General features: G+C 38.0%; 1 protein-coding gene across 1 annotated transcript; it reads left to right on the top strand.

Annotated features, from left to right (window-relative positions):
- The first annotated feature begins 227 nt into the window (after positions 1-227).
- On the top strand, positions 228-1211 carry LOC130945271 (uncharacterized). The gene has a single exon (XM_057874003.1). It carries the CDS (start codon positions 228-230, stop codon positions 1209-1211), a length of 984 nt encoding a protein of 327 aa, XP_057729986.1.
- Positions 1212-24581: the final 23370 nt, after the last annotated feature.

Below are 24581 nucleotides of genomic sequence, written 5' to 3'. Positions count from 1 at the left end.
TAACTCCTTTTACTTTTCCTTTTCCCTTTCCTTTTCCCTTTCCTTCCATTTGTCTTTTCAGTTTTCACTCCTATATTCTTATCTATTTTCAATTGCACACTTATTCGTGTGCTTCAGTGCTTGTGCATGTGCATGTTAAGAAGTATATAAATACCTGGATTGTCCCCAAACAACATCACTGGCTCCCTCTTCTAAACCAATATTTCATTATTCTTATAGCAATAGCTATGGTAGGGGTTTTCCGGCGTACCGTCTCATTCCCAAACAAGAATCCCAACCGTCCATCACAAAAGCCGCAGATATCACACCACATCAGGTCCATCAGTTTGCCATGCAGATCACACCCTCTCATCTCTCAGATCAAGGACGACATCAACGGCCTAACAACCTGGGCCTCCGCTTCCAAGTTCCACCCTCAGACACACTCTAGCCTCTCCCACGCCCTCAAACTCCTAACCGACACACACGACACTCTTCACGATATCCTCCAGCTCCCTCAGACCTGCGACTCCCTCCGATCGAAACCTCTCTGGGTTGAAAACCTTCTAGAAGATTTCCTCCGCTTCGTCGACGTCTACGGAATGTTCCAGACCTCAGTCATGTCCCTCAAAGAAGAAAACTCCGCAGCTCAGATGGCTCTTAGAAAGAGAGACCGCTCCAAGCTTGTGCTCTACGCTAAAGCCAAGAAGAAAATGGTCAAAGACATGGACAAACTCGTCAGTGGAATCACGTGCGTCACACATCAAATGCACCTTCCCACCGCCTCCTACTCCTCCTCATTATCCACTGCACCGTTCGCAGCCGCTGGGGAAGCTGAGCTGGCGCGTGTGATCTCCGACGTTATCAGCGTAACGGTAACGGTTTCTGTTGCTCTCTTTAACGGCATCGCGGCTTCGTTTGCATCAAGGAGGATGACGTGGACGAAGATGGCGAAGTTGTCCAGTATAACAGGAAGGAGCAATAGCACTAGATCAATGAATTATAAGGAGCACGAAGGAATTGAGGAGCTTCTGGAAGCGGGCGCAGTGGAAGCAGAAGGGCGTGGGAATAATCTGAGAAAGAAGGGAGAAGAAGAAGTGAGGTTAGTTCTGAAGAGAATGAGGGATTTGGAGAGTTGCATATGTGGGATCGAAAGTGTTACTGAGAAAGTCTTTAGGGCTCTCATCAACTCAAGAGTTGCATTGCTCAATGCTCTTACCCTTACGCAGTAAATACCGCAAAATAATTAGAAAGAAAAACAGATTAATAAAAAGATTACGTGCCTTTTTTTTTTTTTGTTATATTTTGAGATATTTTCGTTGTAACAACATACAAGCATACTGAAAATGAGAAAAATAGTCCATCATGTATACATAGCGTACAGATTTCTACTTTTATTTTTATTCGGTTAATAATTAAAACCCTCCCTAAAAATTACCGGTTTTTATTTTGGTCCGCAAAAAATAAAATTAATTAAAATAATTTCTAAAAAATGATTGTATTGGTCAAATTCATTTTTCCATTATCTAAGTGGCTTAAAATGTTAAATGACAGCGTAACAATTCCAAAAACAACGTAATTTTGTTTTTTCTTTTTCAAGTCGTGATAAGACGTCGTTTGATCACCAGAATGAATATTCAAATGTTTCTTCCCATCACCATTCCTCAATATCTTCCCTTGAAAGCGATCCAGAACTTCTTCGAGCACTATCCCTCCTTCAATGTTCGTCGCTTTCACTCTTTCGCCATTTTCGCTTGTCGACGTACCACCCGTAATCGCCGGCGCCATCTGCTTCCCAGGCCTCAGCCTCCACGGCTTCTGCACTGCCTCCTCCGCCTCTACCGCTTCAGCTACTCGGTGTCAATTTGTTTCTCTTCCTCCACTTCAGCCTCATGCTCGTTATTGGTGTTGCTGACGTGGTTATGAAGTGGAGGAATGTGGTTTTTGTTTTAGTTTTGGTTGTGGGCTTGTGGATATTGCTCTGGTGGTTGGAAGGAGAAACAGCATAGTGGTTGGTCCTTGGTGGTTACGATCTAACACGTGATAGACGGTTATCAGAGTGAGAGTCATGCTTGTGATCGAAGACAGGGCGGTGGAAGCGGTGGTGGTGGTGGTGTGGTGGCTCTTGGCGTACCTCCCTATTTCAGAAACGGTAAAGTGAAGGTGAAGGAGCTAAGACTTCAACGGTGTTGTAGTCATTCACACATGTTTTCTCTTTTTTTTTGTTTCGCCAATAAAAAAGAAGAACAACAATAAAAGTTGGTTGAAATTCGAAATATTGTCATATAGAACGTGAAAAAGTGAAAAATTCTAACGTAAAAAAAGTTAAATGAGAGATGATTGTAGATGATAGTAAATTTAGGATTAGAGTTAGTTTTAACATTGAGATTGATTTGTGTTAATTTAACAAACTTATCTGTTTAATATCAACGTAGTTAAAATTTAGAGTGTGTCATACTATCATACTGTCATTAACTGTGCATGAGTAAATTGAATTAAAAGAAATTAAATAACTATCCAATTAAAAATAATGAACATAATCATCTGCATACCTATTAAATTGAACATCCGACATATCTATTATTCACATTATTTAGTATTTTCATTGTTTATCTATACTTTTCCTTCTTCTTATTATTATTATTGGATAAAGGAAATTAAACTTTAGAACTTTTTTAGAGGTTTAATAAGTATTTTCTTATAAAATTAATTAACCTAGAAATTTAAACTAATAAATAAAAATATATAAACAATTATATTTTATATTATACGTTGAAAAATATTAGAGAACCAATACTTTTAGTATTAAAAAAAATTGGAGTGAGTATAAAACAAATATTAGTTATCTAAAACTTCTCTTATATGTTTATACTTATGTTTGTTGTTTATACTTTATACTATATATTTGTTCATATTCTAACCCAAAAAATATAGTCAAGCACAAAAAGAATAAAAAATTCACCCAACGAAGGTGGCCTCATTTACTCCTACCCGACCTCATAAAAGTCGGGTGTGTCGACGGCAATTCAGCCTTACTTATTTAAATAAATAACCAACTTCTAAGATATCTCGTATCCATTTAGAAGAAAGATCTAAGAAACTTCCCTAAAAAAAGGGAACGGGCATCTACCATTCAAGGTGGAACTACTCTAAGAGGTGGTTATCTTTTCTACTATAAATACACTGACACACTCGGGTATATTCAGGACCCAATCTACAAAATACCTGCTTAGACCCTTGCTAACTTAAGCATCGGAGTCCCTTACAGGTACCACCCCCTACCTCCACACGAGGAACTCAGACGATGGTATCTTAGCCTCAACAAAGTCAGACGCTGTCTTAAAAGGAGTATGGACCTCACGTTCAGGCTCAAATCCATCCGTTTCAAGTAACCTTTAGAACATTGGCACCATTGTCGGGGATCTAGAAGTCTACACCCACTCATAGCGGACAATCAATTTGAGGACGGTCATACGACATCTGAATCAGAACTAGAGCCACACAATGATGACCAAGCACTCGTATCACCTGCATGACATGAAAGAGCGAGTGGCTCCCACGAAGAGGGTACATCGAAAAACCCACCACCGCAGTGAATCCATTCGGAAGTTCAACCCCCTCATCCTACATAGATTATGGGGCTTGTACACAGGCACCATGGTCGATTAGAGCAACATGAATAGGAGATTGAGTGACAAAAGAAAGCAGAAAGAGATTTGCGAAAAGAGGTATAACATCGAAGAGCACTGGAAGAAAAACTTTCAAAACTAGAGGTCGATGACCTTAGAACTCAGGGTACTCGGGTTGGTCGGAGAAAGCCTCTTGGAGGAGAAGATCCATTCATTGAAGAGTTCATGCAAACTAGGGTTCCTAGGAACTTTAAAAGTCCCGACATTGATCTCTATGATGGAACGATCAACTCAAGGCACCATCTTACCAATTTTAAAAGTCGAATGTACCTAACTAACGTGTCTGATACAATTCGCTGCAAAGCTTTCCCGACTATGTTAACCAAAGCAGCAATGAAGTGGTTTGATAGCTTACCACCTAGGTCGGTGACATGTTTTGACGATTGATGCACCACTATTTCGTGGTACATATTGTGCTTAATTTAGGTAGATTTTATCCAATTTTCCCACATTTATTCAATAAAATAACATGGTTTCATGATTGTCTCCTAAATTGTGCTTAAATGTAAAAATATGCTTTTTAGGCCTTTAATTGGCTGATTTTAATTCATCTTTGATTCCACTAGATACCTTGATGTGTTTGTTAGTGATTTCAGGATGGAAAGGATAGAAATGGATCAAAAGGATGAAGAGAAAAAGCTTGCACGTGGAGAAATCATGGAAAATCAAGGATTTGGGATGAACTCATCAACCCACACGCGCAGAGGACGCGCACGCGTGGATGGACGGTCGCATGGCGACGCGTACGCGTACATGACGCGTATGTGTGGATAGCAAATTGTCAAGCAACTCGCATGCGTGACCCACGCGTACGTGTCGATGCTCGCACGTGACCCACTTAAAGTGAATCCGCTGGGGTCGATTTCTGGGCTTTCCAGACCTAAATGCAACTCGCTTCTGATGCTATTAAACCCAAGGATTGAAGGGGATCTCATAATCTAATCACTTAGTTAGCAATTAGTTACCAGTTAGTTTTAGTTAGAGTTAGTTTCTAGAGAGAGAAACTCTCTCTTCTCTTTAGGATTAGGATTAGGATTAGGTTAATCTCTTATCTTAGATCTAGGTTTAATTCATGCTTTGATTTACTTTTCCTTTACAATTTCTTGTTCTTCTACATTTCCTCTCTCTAGTTTTGTACTTTACTTCTTGTAATTCTTTACCTTGTTGTTGATACATGGTGCACGAAATTGTGATCTCAATGGCACCAACAACTTGGTACGCACAATTGTAATCTCAACTCTTTTTCACAACTTCGCACAACTAACCAGCAAGTGTACTGGGTCGTCCAAGTAATAAACCTTACGTGAGTAAGGGTCGATCCCACGGAGATTGTCGGCTTGAAGCAAGCTATGGTCACCTTGTAAATCTCAGTCAGGCGGATTCAAATGGTTATAGAGTTTTGATAATTAAAATATAAATAAAACATAAAATAAAGATGGAGATACTTATGTAATTCATTGGTGGAAATTTCAGATAAGTGTATGGAGATGCTTTATCCCTTTTGAATCTCTGCTTTCCTACTACCTTCATCCAATCCTTCATACTCCTTTCTATGGCAAGCTGTATATAGGGGATCACCGTTGTCAATGGCTACCGTCCATCCTCTCAGTGAAAATGGTCCAGCTACGAGTTATGTAGGGCTAATCATCTATTGGTTCTCGATCGTGTAGGAATAGAATTTTCTATCTTTTTGCGTCTGTCACCACGCTCTGCAGTCGCGAGTTTGAAGCTCGTCACAGTCATCCCATCTAATGATCCTACTCGAAATACCACAGACAAGGTTTAGACTTTCCAGATCTCAAGAATGCTGCCAATTGATTCTAGCTTATACCACGAAGACTCTGATCGCAAGGAATTGAAGGCTTTGTTGTCAGGAGAGGCAATCAAACGCATGGACCAGGAATCCAAGAGATACACATTCTAGCTTGTTTTCATGTAGAACGAAAGTGGTTGCCAATCACGCGTTCATGAGTGAGAATGGTGATGAGTGTCACATAATCATCACATTCGTCATGTTCTTGTGTGCGAATGAATATCTTAGAATACGAATAAGCATGAATTGAATAGAAAATAGTAGTACTTTGCATTAATACTCGAGGAACAGCAGAGCTCCACACCTTAATCTATGGTGTGTAGAAACTCCACCGTTGAAAATACATAAGTGAAAATAGGATAGGCATGGCCGTGAGGCCAGCCCCCAATGTCTAAGGACTAACAATGATCAAAGCTGTTCCAAAAGCTCATCCAAAGATCCCTAATACACTAGTAAAAAGTTCTATTTATACTAAACTAGTTACTAGGGTTACAGAAACAAGTAAATGATGCAGAAATCCACTTCCGGACTCACTTGGTGTGTGCTTGGGCTGAGCATTGAAGCTTTCATGTGTAGAGGTCTTCCTTGGAATTAAATGCCAGTTTGTAACTTGTTTCAGGCATTTAACTCTGTTTTGCAACTTGTTTCTGGCGTTTAACGCCAGGATAGGGCAGAAAGCTGGCGTTAAACGCCAGTTTGCGTCGTCTAAACTCGGGCAAAGTTTGGACTATTATATATTGCTGGAAAGCCCTGGATGTCTACTTTTCAACGCAATTGAGAGCCTACCATTTGGACTTCTGTAGCTTGAAAAATTTCATTTCGAGTGCAGGGAGGTCAGAATCCAATAGCATCAGCAGTCCTTTGTCAGCCTATGAATCAGATTTTTGCTTATGTTCCTAAATTTCAGCCAAAAAATACCTGAAATCACAAAAACACACAAACTCATAGTAAAGTCCAGAAATGTGAATTTTGCTTAAAAACTAATAAAAATATACTAAAAAGTAACTAAATCATACTAAAAACTATGTAAAAATAATGCCAAAAAGCGTATAAATTATCCGCTCATCAATACACTCTTGTTCCTTTTACTTTCTTTTAATGCAAATTGAGGTAATTCATGTTTATAGTGCTTTCTTTGATTGTTGTTGTTAATTTCCTTGCAATTAGTAGTTGTTAGATTTCATTCTTGTTGTCAATTTACTATGCTTCCCTTTTATACCTTCCAAGTGTTTGATAAAATGCTTGGAAGGATGATAGAGTAGAATTTTGTCCTCTTGGCTTAGGTTGAGTAATTGGTGACACTTGAGTTATCAAACTCTCTTCTTGATTGATAATTAGAAGTTGCTAATTGATTTGAATTCCACTAAAACTACTCATTCCTTAGGAGTTGACTAGGACTTGAGGAATCAAATTGATTTATCCACTTGACTTTCCTTCATAGTTAGAGGTTGACTAAGTGGGAGCAATGGACAATTGATATCACAATTGAGGAGGATAATGAGGATAGGACTTCTAATTCTCATATACCTTGCCAAGAGCTTTTTTTTAGCTATTAGTTTAATTCTTGCAATTTACTTTTCTTGTTCTCTTATTCAAAACCCCAAAGTATACAACTCATAACCAATAACAAGAACACTTTTCTGCAATTCCTTTGAGAGACGATCCAAGGTTTGAATACTTCGGTTATTATTTTTAGGGGTTTGTTACTTGTGACAAACAATTTTTTGTGTGAAAGGATTTTAGTTGGTTTAGAAACTATACTTGCAACGGGAATCTATTTGTGAAATTCTAAACCGTCAAAAATTCATTCATCAACGACCTAGTAGCAAGGAAGTCTTTTACTCAATTTTCAATTCAAAAGGACAAAGTCAAGCACGCTCCAAGTCTCCTAGGGGTTAAACAAGAAGATGGAGAAACTCTCCGAGATTATATAGAAAGATTCAACAAAGCCTACTTGAAAATACAAAACTTACCTCCAGAAGCAGTGATAATGGTGTTGGTTAACGGCCTTAGAGAATGTCCGTTTTCTCAATCTACATCCAAGAGACATCTGACCTCTTTGTATGAAGTACAAGAACAGACAGAGAAATACATCAATATGGAAGAGAATTTCTGACTTAGAGAGCCAATTCCAAGGCAAAACCCTCCCTACCAAGTTTGGGACAAAGATAAGGAAGCGAAGAAAAAAAAGGAGTACAGCTTGGAAAAGCCACGAAGATATGATAACTACACCCTACTCCAAGTTTCTTTTGTCGACATCTATAGGAATATCTGTCGCATTGAAAAACTTCCACCTCCTTGTCCTATTGAGTAAAAGAAAGCTGGAAGTCAGACAGAGTATTACGAGTACCACAAACTATATGGGCATTCCACCAATTATTTCTATGATCTAAAAAATGTGATAGAAAAAATTGGCCAAAGAAGGTCGGTTAGACAGATGCCTTGCGGATAGGTCCGATAATCAAGGGAAAAGGAAGAAAAGTGATGAAGACGGGAATCAAGAAGATCGGTCACCATAAACTTCTGACAAACACATTCACATAATTGATGGAGGATTTGCAGGAGGAGGCATAACAAAGTATTCTCGAAAAAGACATCTAAAAGAAGTTTACCAGGTCAGCAAGGAAAATAAAGTACCCAACTTACCTATAATTTCGTTCACTAAGGAAGACGTCCAAGGGGTGACTCCTAGTCATAATGATCTTATTGTGATCACAAAGATACTTGTCAATGCAAACTTTCACAGAGCTTTGGTAGATCAAGGGAGTTCGGTTGATATATTGTTTAAGCCTACCTTTGACAAGCTCGAATTAGACGAAAAAAAGTTGAGGGTTACCTGGTAACTTCTTCGGATTAGGCGATATGCCCATCTAATCCCTTGGTTTTATCTCATTACATACCACTTTTGGTAAGGGTATGAAATCAAGAACCTTATGTGTTGACTACATTGTGGTCCACGTGGCATCAGCCTACAATACCTTAATAGGTCAGACAACCTTAAATCGAGTAGCTGCAGTCATTTGTACACCTCATCTATGCATGAAATTTCCATCCCTATAGGGAATCGCCAATGTTAAAGCAGATCAAAAGTTAGCAAGAAAATTCTATAATGAAAGCCTAAATATATAAGGTAGTACAAATGGTAAAAAGGTCAACACTATTAAGCTCGGTAGTGTCCGAGCACGTGAAGAGCTACGACCACAACCTGACAAAAAAATAGAAGAGGTTCAAATCGGATATTAGGCAGAGAAGACAATAAACATCGAGGCTAACCTCGATGAAGGATTAAAGGCAAAACTTGTTGAATTCTTACAACAAAACGTAGACCACTTCGCCTGAAAAGCCTTTGATATGCCTGGTATACACCCCAACCTTATGTGTCATAAGCTTGTTGTTTATCCGGACTCACAACCTATTCAACAAAGGTGGTGGAAGCTCGGTCCTAAAAGAACACAAGTCATGGAAGAATAAGTGCAAGCTCTACTAGAAGCCGGGTTCATAAGAGAGGTAAAATACCTTTTGAAGCTAGCTAATGTGATACTTGTAAAAAAATAAAATGAGAAGTGGCATATGAAAAGCCTGACTTGTCTCAAAGATGTCTAACAACTAAATGGAAGAATGGCAGCCTTATCCAGATTTTTGGCGTGATCAGCTCTGAAGTCTATACCCCTGTTCTCAATACTCAAGAAAAAAATCCTATTTGAATGGACTCAGGAATGTGAACAAGTCTTTCAAGACTTCAAAAAATTCCTGAGTCAACCACCAATTCTCACCTGACCTGTTCTAAGGAAAGAGCTCATGTTGTACTTAGCAGTTGCAAACAAAGCCACTGCCTCAGTCTTAGTCCGAGAAGATGAGAACGAACAACAACCAATCTATTTTTTCAGCAAGGCTCTATAGGGGGCAGGGCTAAACTATCAAAAGATAGAGAAGTTCGCATATGCCCTTGTTATCACTTCCATAAGGCTCCGACCTTATTTTCAAACTCATACTATAAGAATACAAATTAATCAGCCTATGAAGCATATCTTACGAAAAACGGATACCGCAGGTCAGATGCTACAATGGAAAATAGAGCTATCCAAGTTTGAATTAAGGTATGAAAGTTGGATGGCTATCAAATCTCAATATTTAGCCAACTTTGTGGCCGAATAGACTAAAGCTCATGAAAGCCCTGCAGCTTGGAAGTTATATGTAGATAGATCATCCAATAAAGTTGAAAGTAGAGCAGGAGTTATTCTGGAGAACGAAGAAGGATCTAGGATAGGAATTTCATTGAAGTTCGAGTTTCCAACCTCCAATAATCAAGCCGAGTATGAAGCCTTACTTGCTGCCTTGAGGCTGGCCAAAGAAATTGGGGCAATAAAGTTGATTGTGTTTAGTGATTCTCAAGTAATAACCACTCAAGTTATTGGGACTTATCAAGATAAAGATCCCAACATGAAGAAACACTTAGAAGAATCACGGGAGTAATTAACTCAATTTTCGAAGGCAGAAATCTGACATATAGCTTAGGAATCAAATATCCAAGCTGATGCCCTTTTCAAGTTGGCTAGCACTAAGCCAAGGGCAACAATAGAAGCTTGATCCAGAAAACCCTCCACACACCATCAGTAACTAAGGAAGTCGACAAGTCGGGCACAATGGCCATATCCAATCTAAGTTTAAGTTGGATGACTCCCACTATCAAATATCTTAAGTTTAATATCATCTCTAAAGAAGAAAGGGAGACAAGAAGGCTTATAAGGGAAGCATAAAATTAAATGTTAGTTTACAACGTTCTCTATAGAAGAGGAATATCCACATCCTTACTGAAACATGTCCTGACCTCCAAGACCAATGAAGTTCTAGAGGAAGTCCACAGCGGCATATGCAAAAACTACCTAGGAGCACAGTCGCTGGCTAAAAACGTGATCCAAGTTGGCTTTTTTTGGCCGACCTTAGAAAAGGAGGCAGCCAACTTCATTAAAAAATGTCTGCCTTGCCAAAAGCATGATAACTTCCATGTAACACCTTCAGAAGAACATATTAGTGTCACTTCACCTTAGCCATTTGCAAAATGGGGCTTAGATATCCTCGTTCTATTTCCACCAGCCCCTGGACAAGTAAAGTACCTCTTAGTGGGTATTAATTATTTCACTAAGTGGATCGAGGCAAAACCTTTGGCAACCGTCACATCTCAAAGAAGTCAAAAGTTCCTCTACAAGAATATTTTTACCCAGTTTGGAGTTCCATACTTCATCACCACAGACTATAGAACTCATTTCACCGACTCAGCCTTCAAAAGCTTGGTGGTCAGCCTCAAAATTAAGCACCAGTTCACATCGATATAACACCCTTAAGCCATTGGACAAGTCGAAGCTACAAACAAAGTCGTGTTGGCCGAGTTAAAACTCCGACTACAAGATGCAAAGGGAGCATAGGCAGACGAGTTTTTCTCAAGTCTTATGGGCATATCGAACAACCCCCACTTAACAACCAAGGAATCTCCTTTCTGACTTACTTACAATATAGAGGCCATGATACCTATAGAAGTCAATGAAGAATCTCCAAGGGATGGATTCTATGACGAGGTAGGAAACATTCGAGCTCAAAAGAAAGAACTTGATATCCTCCCAGAAGTTCGAGAACAAGCTCGGGTAAAAGAAGAAGCATTGAAACAAAGAATGGCCTTAAGGTACAACAAGAAAGTCATCAGGGGAAGTTTTACCACAAACGACCTCATACTAATCTGAAATTACATTGAAACATAGAAGTCAGGCGAAGGAAAGCTGGCTAAAAACTGGAGGGGACCTTACAAGGTCACCGAAATCCTAGAAAAAGGTTACTACAAAGTATCTAACTTAAGGGAAAACGAGCTCCCAAGGTCGTGGCACGCATGTAACCTAAATAGATACTACAGTTAGTAAGTGCACATTGCTCCTTAGCATTCCTTTTTCCCCGACTTCATGGTTTTCTCCTGAGAAAGATTTTCTTGAAAGGGGTTTTAATGGGGCACCATAGAAAAGGCTAAGGGTTAATAAAAAACTCTTAATAACAAAGCTTATATAAATTATTTTTTCTTGTTAATGATAACTTATTTTCTCATTAAGTTTCCCATTCAAACGCACTAATTTAAGCTCGAAAAACCGCAAAAATCATTGCCTAACCTAGATGGTCGGCAAGATGAAGCGACGAGGTACAAATTAGTGTAAGAAGTTATATAAGCAGATCGTGGTCCGACCTTATTTGAAATTTCAAAGTGAAAGTTGGACCTAAAACAAATTGCAAAAGTAACTTAACAAAACCGACTACTTAAAGTCGGAACATAATTAAGGGAAATAACATTAAAGGTCCAACATAACGACCAAGCCACTTTGACCGACATCTTCAGGGACTTAACAAAATTAGAATCAAAAGTTACCAAGTAACTCAAAATCATTAAGTCATAGAAAAATAAACTACGCCAACTAATAAAGGAAAAAGAAATATTCATTCATGAAAAAACACACTACATATTCAAGTATTGGAAAAAGTTTTTTAGCAGTAAAAAATAAATTGTTCACACTACAACTATTACAGAAAACCAAATTGTTCATGAAAGACCCATAAGTCGGGACATATAAATTCTAAAAATTGAATTATGAAAGAGGGATTTGTTCACCAGAAGTCATGTTGGAAATGTCTTCGGGCCGCGTGGAAAGGGTCAGGAGAGTTTGAAAAGGAGTAGGCCCATCGTCCATACGAGTAGGAAGGCTCTGAGAAGCGCCTTCAACTCGAACTTCCGAGGTCTTCGGATTGGGCATAGGAACACCCTCCTCATTATAAGGTGCAGGAACGATCTTCCGATCAGCTACAATATTGTCGGGACTGATAAGAGAGAGGTCAGCCTCGGCAGCTATAACTCGAACCTGAGCCTTCAGATTTTCTACCAACTCATCCATTCCTTCAGCAATAGTCCCCTCCCGCTCCACATATTTTTCCCTAGACTTGACGACCACGTCCATCAAGTCAAGCTTTTCCTTGATGACCTGGTGTAAGTCTCCTCGGCCTTCTTTTTTAATCTCTTTGCCATAGGTAAGACAACTTTAGATTATTTTACCCTTTCTCGAGCCTTGCCAAGGTTGGAAATAAGCACCTCCTTCTCTCCCTTCAACTCCTTTTTTTGATTCCATTAATGACGCCACCTCATCTTGTAGATCAGTCAAAGTATGCTGAGTGATGCCAAGAGGAGTCTTCTTGAACTTCCTCAGTAAAGCTGTACACACCCCGGTCGTCCGATCTCCACCGTACTTGAAGATGGCTTTTTACAGAAACATCATCCATGCTAATAAAGCTATGGGAAAGGATGTGTTTCTCACTCCAAGCTATTGCATCAAAGCCCTACTCATAAATACACACCGATTTTGTAGTCTTAAGCTTTTTAGGGTTTGGCTCAGAATTGGAAAGTGGAGGAAGAGTTGTTTGCATCCCTGAGCTAGAAGGGGGGAGTCGGTTGAGGAGTCGGGTCGACAATAACTTTTACTGAAACTGACGTGCTTGAAGGTCGCCAGATTCACTAACTTCTTTTAACTGGATAGTTTGGACAACAACATTTTTTTCTGGCAGACCGAAGAATTTTCATAGCAGCTGACTTGAGAGCCATCTTTTCTGCATGACATCAAAGTCGGGTCATGTTAGCCACCAAAATAAATCATCAAAATCATATCTATAAAATGGAAAGAACACTACCTAGCTCGGGTCGGATTTGGCTTAAATTCCCTAAGTATTTCTTGGCATCTAGATAAGGAGCTCGGCCCCAATACCCTTGGAATAAGGCGACTACACTCTCCACGACCTCATCCAAATCATCTAGGCTATACTTAACAACTACAGGGGTCTCCTCCCAGTACAAGCTAAAAATAAGCTCATTTCCTTTCATTGAGAAAGAAAGGTCAGACACCCTCAACAGAATGGATCTTAAAAAAGTAATTTTCAAAGTCATGAAATGACTCATAAAAAATGGCGAAAACTTTCTTTCTCTAAATAGTTCGGAAAGAGATCCAACCTTGTTTCTTAGAACTGAAGAGTTTGGTAAGGAGAAAAAGATAAAAGAAGATCTTTAGAGAAGGCAAGACATCAAGCTCCTGGCAAAAGAGTTGATAAATCTTTAAGAAGTCCCAAGAATTGGGATGAAGCTGGGAAGGGACAACTTTACAGACCTTAAGAACATTGGATTCGAAGTCGAAAAAAGGAAGGCTAACCCCTAATTTCGTTAAAAAATACTCTTCCACATATATGAAATGGCGCTCTGAGTTATTAAGTCGAAGGAAACACACCCTCTCCTTAAGATTGGCAACTAAGATCCCATATCTACGCTCATCCTCTCAATTTTCACACAACCTATGGTGCCTACGAAAGGTCTCATTGTACTCTCTATCAATAACAGGGATGAGAATAAGAACATATATATCTACCCAACCAGGTCGGATGGAACTTTAAAGGACATGTTGTGAATAACTGACCAAGACATACAAGCTATACCTACAATACAACAAATAGAAAAATTATCACAACAAGTCGGAAAGTCGGGTAACAATCACAAAAAATCGAGTTGTCGTCAACAATACCAACAAATGATTATAGTTCTTACAAATTCTCATAAACACACAACTACAATCACATTATCAGATATAGAAATGGCGCCATCTTCAACTAATAAAGTTACACCATTTGGGGGTAATACAGCATAAAAACCCACACTCAGGTTCATCGATGATGGTAAAAAACAAATGTTCAAATTTAAGAAAGAAAAAGAAGTAAAGTTTTTCAAAAAATTTATCAAATAGACAAAGTAACATCGCCAAAAGCCATAGCAACGGTATTACCCAGAACATAAAAATAGAGACAAAAGTTAAAAAAATAAAAACGCTAACCTTGAAGGAATGTGAAGTAGAAAAAGAGACACTTAAACAGTAAAATACGAACGTTCCACTCCAAACTATAGACAAAGCCTTCCAAGCCTTAAGATAGAGAAAATCTTGAATGCAACAATGGATGCAAGAAAAGAAGTTGAATAGATTTGTTGAAAGAAAGAAGAGGATGAAGTGAAAACATTTCAGAAAGAAAGGCAAAAAAGAAAAAAGAGAAATGAGTTTGAGTATCTATAAGACACTAGGGGCAAAAGGGTGATTTCATAACCCCTCATTTATGGCGTAAGATATGAAAAGACATAACGTCTTTTCATTTGAAACACGTCGAGTACCCCACATAATACTTGAAAGGCAGTTTGTTCAACCTAATGCACTAAATCTACAAGGAATTAACATGATATACAAATGCTTAGCCCGACCTTGTAAAGATCGGACTCAAATAGGGGAGAAATTCACACCCTAGCCAAAAGACATAGCTAAACCTAAAAGGAATAAAAGCCCACCCAACGAATGTGGCCTCATCTACTCCTACCTGACCTCATAAAGGCTGGGCATGACGTTGGCAATTCAACCTTATTTATTTGAATAAATAACAAACTTCTAAGATATCTCTTATCCATCTAAAAGGAAGATCTAAGCAACTTCCCTAGAAAAGGGGAATGGCCATCTACCATTCAAGGTGGAACTACTCTAAAAGGTGGTTATCTTTTCTACTATAAATACATTTATTCAAGACCCAATCTACAAAAAACCTGCTTAAATCCTTACTAACTTAAGCGTTAGAGTCTCTTGCAGGTATTACCTCCACCTCCTTACGAGGAATCGGACAGCGACACTTCAGCATCAACGAAGTCGAACGTTGTCCTAAAAAGAGTCTGGATCTCACGTTCAGACCCCAATTCGTCCATTTCAGGTAATTCTGAGAACAGTACCCTTATCAACGGTCACCCGTACGAAAAGTTAAGACCATTCTCACGAGTTGGGTGTCCTTTAATTTCTTTTTTTGGTGTATATGATGCTACTCTTATTTTGTTTTTTTTTTTTTTTTTTGCTTGACTAATATGGAGGGGAAATAGAAAAATAGTGGAAGGTTAGGGTTTCTCTCTTAACTTTATTTACTTATTTATTTCAAAATCAAGTAGGAGGAGGAGGGGGTTGGGGACGCACATGGGATGTTCTTCACACACAGTTCTGATAAATGAAGAACATGCATGAAAAGCATATGATGACAACTTAACATGTACAAACAACACGATTAGCCCAATGACTTAACATCAGAAAAGGATAAAAGGAGATATATAGCACGTTAGGCCTAAAAAATCAAGTTAGCGCATATGATGCCTTAAGTTGTTAATAATTATTATAATGACTAATCATATGGAAATGTATGTTTTTATATGTTGAGAATTTTTAGAAAGTTTGATATGTTTAATTAAATTATTTATTTTTTGTTATATATAATTTATAAAAAAATATTTTTTTATTTATAATATTTGAAATCAAAATAAATCTCTTAACTAAAATGTAAAATACTTATCATCTAGCTAAATGTAAAATACTTATCATCTAGCTAATATTGGTATCAACTGAAAACTTTTATAAAAAGTATGAAATATTTAAAATTTTAATGTGTTTATTACATTTATTAAAATAAAAGTTCAAAATTTTTATTAATAGTTAATAATTAAAGACATATATTGACTAAACTTTTATTATTAGTACATTTGTGTTTAATAATAAAAAATAAATTAATGAATACCTTTTATAGTTCGGTGTCTATTAAGATATTAGTAATATCTAAAAGCTGGAAGAGGGCTAGCAGTTTTGTTGTTATCGTCTATTATTATTGTTATTATATGAATATTAAAAGAAATGTTCTGCTGAGGAAATTAAAACTAACACCATAATTGGACGTTGTCAATCATTATTCCTTCATTATATACTTTCACAGTCGTAAAATAAAGGAAAATGGGACCTTATATTGTGCAATAATGTTAAATGATTGGTGGAGCATCCTAAACTTGCATTGTGTAATGAAAACCGAATTCTATCATTTATTTCCCCCGGCAGAGACAGCCGATCTTCGCTAATCTGTGACCGTATTGGCTCCTTTTGTTATAATTACACCCAATTACAAGTTGCTATGTGGTCCCTATATTATGTTAGTTGGAATACAGAGTTTTTGCATTTTGATTTTCGTTTTTAAATCGTTTGTTGGATAATACTGTGACCAATGTCATTGGAGTAATGGTATTTCTATTTGGATCCTCTCTCATGCTCATTTTGATCAAATTAACATGATATTGCCATATTACAATTTTTTATTATGGATTGGATTGTTCTGTCTAAAAGAATATAACAAATAATTAATGATAGACGTATATGTGAATATGATTAAAAAACATCAGAGAAAACATATAAAAAATTCTAAATATATTTGTATGGGATATTTTATTATATAGATTAAAGTTGTATAAAAAAATATAATTTTTTTGTAGTTATTTTTTATTATATTATTATTATTTAAAGTATAGACTCTAGTTTTTAAAATATTATTTCATTTCATAAAAAAAATCTATAAACTTACATTTTTATTCTAAAATTCACCTATTTCTATATATGGAGCAGAGTTAGACACCCGAAGTTGACAATGATTGTAATTAAACAATATATACACATACTTTTTGAAGAAAAGTATACAAATAAAATAAAGTGTGTCAAATATTACTCATCAATTGTGCTAAACTGAGTAAAATTGGAGTTAAATTGTTTCATTGTTTATGTAGTTAATCCGAATTTTAATGTCTACTACGTTAATTATAAATCCTAAACTTCACCTTTTTTATCCCCCCCCCCCCCCCCCCCGGTCCCTTTTTTGGCTTGCAATACCAAACATGATTTTACATATAGCATGATTATTAAATAAATAAAAGCAATCGCATATTGTTCTAATATCTTTTAATTTTATTTTATGGGGTAATATTAGAGGGCTAATAAAATTTATTATTTTTAGTTAATAGTTAGTCAATAATATATAAAAATATTGATTAAAAATATGTTAATGAATTACTGAACTAAAAATATTAGACTACTAACAAAAAATATTAGGCAATATAAAATAAAATTGTTAGTTCTTGAATTTATTTTTCTTATTTTATTTTATTTTTTAAAGTTAAGGTCATGAATGTTTTAAATAATAAATCGCCTTCTATTTTATATCTACTTTAATTAAAATTAGGTGTCTATCTTATTTTTTATTTTCTATTTTTAGAAACAAATCAGATGCTACCTGTAATTAAAAGGTGGCACAGAAGAAGGATAAAATTAGATGTTCACTAGAATTGTACTGTTTATAAAATAATTGCCGAACGTTAATTGATCTATCTTACTATCTAAATTTACTCGACAAGCTAAGTGCCTCGAGAGTTACTTGAAACGGTGATTTGGGTCTAAATGTGAGTTCCAGATTTTTATTGAAGTGACGTCCAACTTATGTTGGTGTCGAGATACCGCTGTCCGAATTACACGTGAGGAGGTGAGGGGTGTGATAAATCCCAATTTTAGGATTTATCTTGTGTTGAAATTGGTGAGTTTTATCAATTCTTTTCATATTTATTCATATAAATTACATGTTTCTATGATTTCTTCCTAATTATGTTTCATAGTTCAAAACATGCTTCTTAGACCTTAAAAATGCTAATTTTTAATCCTCTCCTATTACTATTCGATGCCGTGATGCGTTTGTTAAGTGATTTTAGGATCTATAGGGCAAGAATGACTTAGAGGATGGAAAGGAAGCATGCAAAAGTGGAAGGAACATGAAGAATAGAAGTTGTGAGAGGTTGGTTCCCGCGTGCATGCGTGGCTGCCGCGTATACATGATAATTGCAAAATTCAACTGATGCGTACGCGTGACCTTCCCCGTACCCGTGACTTGCGCAGAGTTCAGCCGACGCGTACGCGTGATGTTCAGCACGTGACTCACTTAAAGGAACATGCTGGGGGTAATTTCTGAGCTGCTCCAGGCCTAAGTCCAACTTGATTCTGAATGGGGACAGGCCAAGGATTGAAGGGGGAGAGGAGACAATCAAGGATATACACATTAGACTTAATTTTAGCTAGTTTTTGTTCTTTGTTTTCTAGAGAGAGCAACTCTCACTTCTCTCTAGGTTTAGTGCATTTTGGTCTTTTCTCGTTTGAATTTCTGAATTGGAGTTTGTTGATTCTAGTTTTATTGTCTTAATTTTAGTTTCGCTAGTTATAATTTTGCTTAGCTCTTGTGTTAGAATTGTGTTCTTCTCTTTATTTTCCCTTTTATTTCTCATTTTGTGAACCTTGTTGATTTTTAATTCTCATTAATGCATTGATGTTTTCATGTTTCATAGTCATAGATGTGTTAACATTATTATTAATTGTTAGTGGGTAATTCTAATTTCTATTTAATTTTTGCAATTTAGCTATGTCTTTAACTATTGCCTACCAAGTGTTTGACAAAATATTTTCATTAGTTATGAAGTAGTTTTATACACTCTTGGCCTAGGCTAATGGAATTGAGTGACCTTGAGTTATTGGGTCTAATTGGATTGGTGATTTGGGAACCCTTGTTGGTCAATTTGATACCCATTAACACTAGCCTACTACTAAGTTGATTAGTAACTAGGTTGCGACTTATGGGTTGATGTTTATTAAGCCTATTTGACATACTTCAAGCATAGAGGTAGACTTGATGGGATTGGTCCCTCATAATTGTCAATATATGGTTATTAGACAAGGATAGTGATCTCAATTCCTATGACTTAGCTAAGAGTTCTTTTGCATTTCATATTTGAAAATCCAAATTCTAATTACTTAATTCTTGCTTTAGTTAGTTTTAGTTGTTTAATTAGTTCTAGAATAGAATTTGTTTTATATATTTTCTTGTTAAATTTCCATTTACTTAGATCTTGCTTTAATTATTTTGATTTAATTTCTTGCAATTTAAATTCCTTGTATGCTAAGCTTTGCTAGTTTAAATTCATGCTTGTCTTTCAACCCTGGATTTCTAGCCAACTGGTGCGCGAAATTGTGAACAATACTTTTCACAACTCTCATAATTCCCGGTCATGAACCCCAAAAACTTGGTAGTTCAATCCCATGGCATTACACAACTTCGCACAACTAACCAGCAAGTGCACTGGGTCGTCCAAGTAATACCTTACGTGAGTAAGGGTCGATCCCACGGAGATTGTTAGTATGAAGCAAGCTATGGTCATCTTGCAAATCTTAGTCAGGCAGACTCAAATGTATATGGTGATGAACGAAAATAACATAAAAGATAAAGATAGAGATACTTATGTAATTCATTAGTAGGAACTTCAGATAAGCGCATGAAGATGCCTTCCCTTCCGTCTCTCTGCTTTCCTACTGTCTTCATCCAATCCTTCTTACTCCTTTCCATGGCAAGCTCGTGTAGGGTTTCACCGTTGTCAATGGCTACCTCCCATCCTCTCAGTGAAAGCGATTGCATATGCTCTGTCACAGCATAGCGGAATTCAGCTGTCGGTTCTCGGTCAGGCCGGAATAATATCCATCGATACTTTTGCGTCTGTCACTAACGCCCCGCCTGCTAGGAGTTTGAAGCACGTCACAGTCATTCAGTCATTGAATCCTACTCAGAATACCACAGACAAGGCTAGACCTTCCGGATTCTCTTGAATGCTGCCATCAGGTCCTGCCTATACCACGAAGATTTCGATTAAAGAATCCAAGAGATATTCACTAGAGCCTTGGTTGCTTGTAGAACAAAAGTGGTTGTCAGTCACCTTGTTCATAAGTGAGAATGATGATGAGTGTCACGGATCATCACATTCATCAAGTTGAAGAACAAGTGATATCTTAGAACAAGAACAAGCAGAATTGAATGGAAGAACAATAGTAATTGCATTAATACTCGAGGTACAGCAGAGCTCCACACCTTAATCTATGGTGTGTAGAAACTCCACCGTTGAAAATACATAAGCATAAGGTCTAGGCATGGCCGAATGGCCAGCCTCCCAATGATCTAAGATAGCATAAAACGAAGATAGCTACCAAAAGTCTCTTAATACAATAGTAAAAGGTCCTACTTATAGATAACTAGTAGCCTAAGGTTTACAGAAATGAGTAAATGACATAAAAATCCACTTCCGGGCCCACTTGGTGTGTGTTTGGGCTGAGCAATGAAGCAACTTCGTGTAGAGACTCTTCTTGGAGTTAAACGCCAGCTTTTATGCCAGTTTGGGCGTTTAACTCCCATTTGGGTGACAGTTCCAGCGTTTAACGCTGGGATTTCTTGAGGTGACTTTGAACGCCGGTTTGGGCCATCAAATCTTGGGCAAAGTATGGACTATCATATATTGCTGGAAAGCCCAGGATGTCTACTTTCCAACGCCGTTAAGAGCGCGCCAATTGGGCTTCTGTAGCTCCAGAAAATTTACTTCGAGTGCAGGGAGGTCAGAATCCAACAGCATCTGCAGTCCTTTTTAGTCTCTGAATCTGATTTTTGCTCAGGTCCCTCAATTTCAGCCAGAAAATACCTGAAATCACAGAAAAACACACAAACTCATAGTAAAGTCCAGAAAAGTGAATTTTAACTAAAAACTAATAAAAATATAATAAAATCTAAACTAAATATACTAAAAACATACTAAAAACAATGCCAAAAAGCGTACAAATTATCCGCTCATCACAACACCAAACTTAAATTGTTGCTTGTCCCCAAGCAACTGAAAACAAGATAAAAAGAAGAGAATATGCAATGAATTCCAAAAACATCTATGAAGATCAGTATTAATTAGATGAGCGGGGCTTTTAGCTTTTTGCCTCTGAACAGTTTTGGCATCTCACTCTATCCTTTGAAATTCAGAATGGTTGGCTTCTTTAGGAACTCAGAATCCAGATAGTGTTATTGATTCTCCTAGTTAAGTATGATGATTCTTGAACACAGCTACTTTATGAGTCTTGGCCGTGGCCCAAAGCACTCTGTCTTCCAGTATTACCACCGGATACATACATGCCACAGACACATAATTGGGTGAACCTTTTCAGATTGTGACTCAGCTTTGCTAAAGTCCCCAATTAGAGGTGTCCAGGGTTCTTAAGCACACTCTTATTGCCTTGGATCATAACTTTATTCTTTCTTTTTCTCTTTTTTTTTTTTCGTTTCTTTCTTTTTTTTTTGTATTCACTGCTTTTTCTTGCTTCAAGAACCATTTTTAATGATTTTTCAGATTCTCAGTAACATGTCTCCTTTTTCATCATTCTTTCAAGAGCCAACCTTCATGAACCACAAATTCAAGATACATATGCACTGTTTAAGCATACATTCAGAAGACAAAAGTAATGCCACCACATCAAAATAATTAAACTATTATAAAATTCAAAATTCATGCAATTCTTTCCTTTTTTCTCAATTAAGCACGTTTTTATTCAAGAAAGGTGATGGATTCATAGGACATTCATAACTTTAAGGCATAGACACTAAGACACTAATGATCACAAGACACAAACATGGATAAACATAAGCATAAAATTCGAAAAACAGAAGAATAAAGAGCAAGGAAATTAAAGAACGGGTCCACCTTAGTGATGGCGGCTCTTTCTTCCTCTTGAAGATCCTATGGAGTGCTTGAGCTCCTCAATGTCTCTTCCTTGTCTTTGTTGCTCCTCCCTCATGATTCTTTGGTCTTCTCTAATTTCATGAAGGATGATGGAGTGTTCTTGATGCTCCACCCTTAGTTTGGTGATGGGCTTGTCCTCATCAATGGGGGTGTCTCCTTCTATGTCAACTCCAACTGAATAACAGAGGTGACAAATGAGATGAGGAAAGGCTAGCCTTGCCAAGGTGGAAGACTTGTCCGCCACCTTATAAAGCTCTTGGGCTATAACCTCATGAACTTCCACTTCTTCTCCAATCATGATGCTATGAATCATGATGGCCCGGTCTAGAGTAACTTCGGACCGGTTGCTAGTGGGAATGATTGAGCGTTGAATGAACTCCAACCATCCTCTAGCCATGGGTTTGAGGTCATGCCTTCTCAATTGAACCGGCTTGCCTCTTGAGTCTCTCTTCCATTGTGCGCCCTCTTCACATATGACTGTGAGGACTTGGTCCAACCTTTGATCAAAGTTGACCCTTCTTGTGTAAGGATGTTCATCTCCTTGCATCATAGGCAAGTTGAACGCTACCCTCACACTTTCTGGACTGAAATCCAAGTATTTCCCCCGAACCATAGTAAGATAATTCTTTGGATTCGGGTTCACACTTTGATCATGGTTCTTGGTGATCCATGCATTGGCATAGAACTCTTGAACCATTAAGATTCCGACTTGTTGAATGGGGTTGGTAAGCACTTCCCAACCTCTTCTTCGGATCTCATGGCGGATCTCCGGATATTCACCCTTTTTGAGTGAAAAGGGGACCTCGGGGATCACCTTCTTCAAGGCCACAACTTCATAGAAGTGGTCTTGATGCACCCTTGAGATGAATCTATCCATCTTCCATGACTCGGAGGTGGAAGCTTTTGCCTTTCCTTTCCTCTTTTTAGAGGTTTCTCCGGCCTTGGATGCCATAAATGGTTATGGAAAAACAAAAAGCAATGCTTTTACCACACCAAACTTAAAATGTTTGCTCGTCCTCGAGCAAAAGAAGAAAGAAGAGAGTAGAAGAAGAAGAAATGAGGAGAAAGGGAATGGCTTAGTATTCGGCCAAGGGGGAGAGAGATGGTGTTTAAGGTGTGTGAAAATGAAGGAGTGAAGGAGGGTTTATATAGGAGGGAGGGAGAGGGATGTTCGGCCATTTGAGGGTGGGTTTGGGTGGGAAAGTGGTTTGAATTTGAATGGTGGGGTAGGTGGGGTTTTATGAAGGATGGATGTGAGTGGTGAAGAGAAAGAAGGGATTTGATAGGTGAGGGGTTTTTGGGGAAGAGGTATTGAGGTGATTGGTGAATGGGGGAAGAAGAGAGAGAGTGGTGGTGGGGTAGGTGGGGGTCCTGTGGGGTCCACAGATCCTATGGTGTCAAGGAAAAGTCATCCCTGCACCAAATGGCATCAAAATCCACGTTTTGAGCCATTTCTGGCGTTAAACGCCGGACTGATGCCCATTCCTGGCGTTTAACGCCAGGTTCTTGCCCTTTTCTGGCGTTTAACGCCAGTCTGGTGCCCCTTTCTGGCGTTAAACGCCCAGAATGGTGCCAGACTGGGCGTTAAACGCCCAACTGCTAGGCTTACTGGCGTTTGAACGCCAGCAACATCTTCCTCCAGGGTGTGCTGTTTTTCTTCCTGTTTTTCATTTTGTTTTTGCTTTTTTCATTGATTTTGTGACTTCTCATGATCATCAACCTACAAAAAAGATAAAGTAACAAAAGGAAATAGTTAATTATAAAACATTGGGTTGCCTCCCAACAAGCGCTTCTTTAATGTCATTAGCTTGACAGAGGACTCTCATGGAGCCTTACAGATATTCAGAGCAATGTGGGAACCTCCCAACACCAAACTTAGAGTTTGAATGTGGGGGTTCAACACCAAACTTAGAGTTTGGTTGTGGCCTCCCAACACCAAACTTAGAGTTTGACTGTGGGGGCTCTGTTTGTCTCTGATTTGAGAGAAGCTCTTCATGCTTCTTCTCCATGGTGACAGAGGGATATCCTTGAGCCTTAAACACCAAGGATTTTTCATTCACTTGAATGATCAGTTCACCTCTATCAACATCAATCACAGCCTTTGCTGTGGCTAGGAAGGGTCTGCCAAGGATGATGGATTCATCCATGCACTTCCCAGTCTCTAGGACTATGAAGTTAGTAGGGATGTAATGGTCTTCAACTTTTACCAAAACATTCTCTACAAGTCCATGAGCTTGTTTTCTTGAGTTGTCTGCCATCTCTAGTGAGATTTTTGCAGCTTGCACCTCAAAGATCCCTAGCTTCTCCATTACAGAGAGAGGCATGAGGTTTACACTGACCCTAAGTCACACAGGGCCTTCTTGAAGGTCATGGTGCCTATGGTACAAGGTATGGAAAACTTCCCAGGATCTTGTCTCTTTTGAGGTAATTTCTGCCTAGACAAGTCATCCAGTTCTTTGGTGAGCAAAGGAGGTTCATCCTCCCAAGTCTCATTTCCAAATAACTTGTCATTTAGCTTCATGATTGCTCCAAGGTATTTAGCAACTTGCTCTTCAGTGACATATTCATCCTC

Source organism: Arachis stenosperma, chromosome 8, assembly GCF_014773155.1.
Source record: "Arachis stenosperma cultivar V10309 chromosome 8, arast.V10309.gnm1.PFL2, whole genome shotgun sequence".
NCBI classification, from domain to species: domain Eukaryota; kingdom Viridiplantae; phylum Streptophyta; class Magnoliopsida; order Fabales; family Fabaceae; genus Arachis; species Arachis stenosperma.
This window is presented reverse-complemented; position numbering and strand designations above follow the sequence as displayed.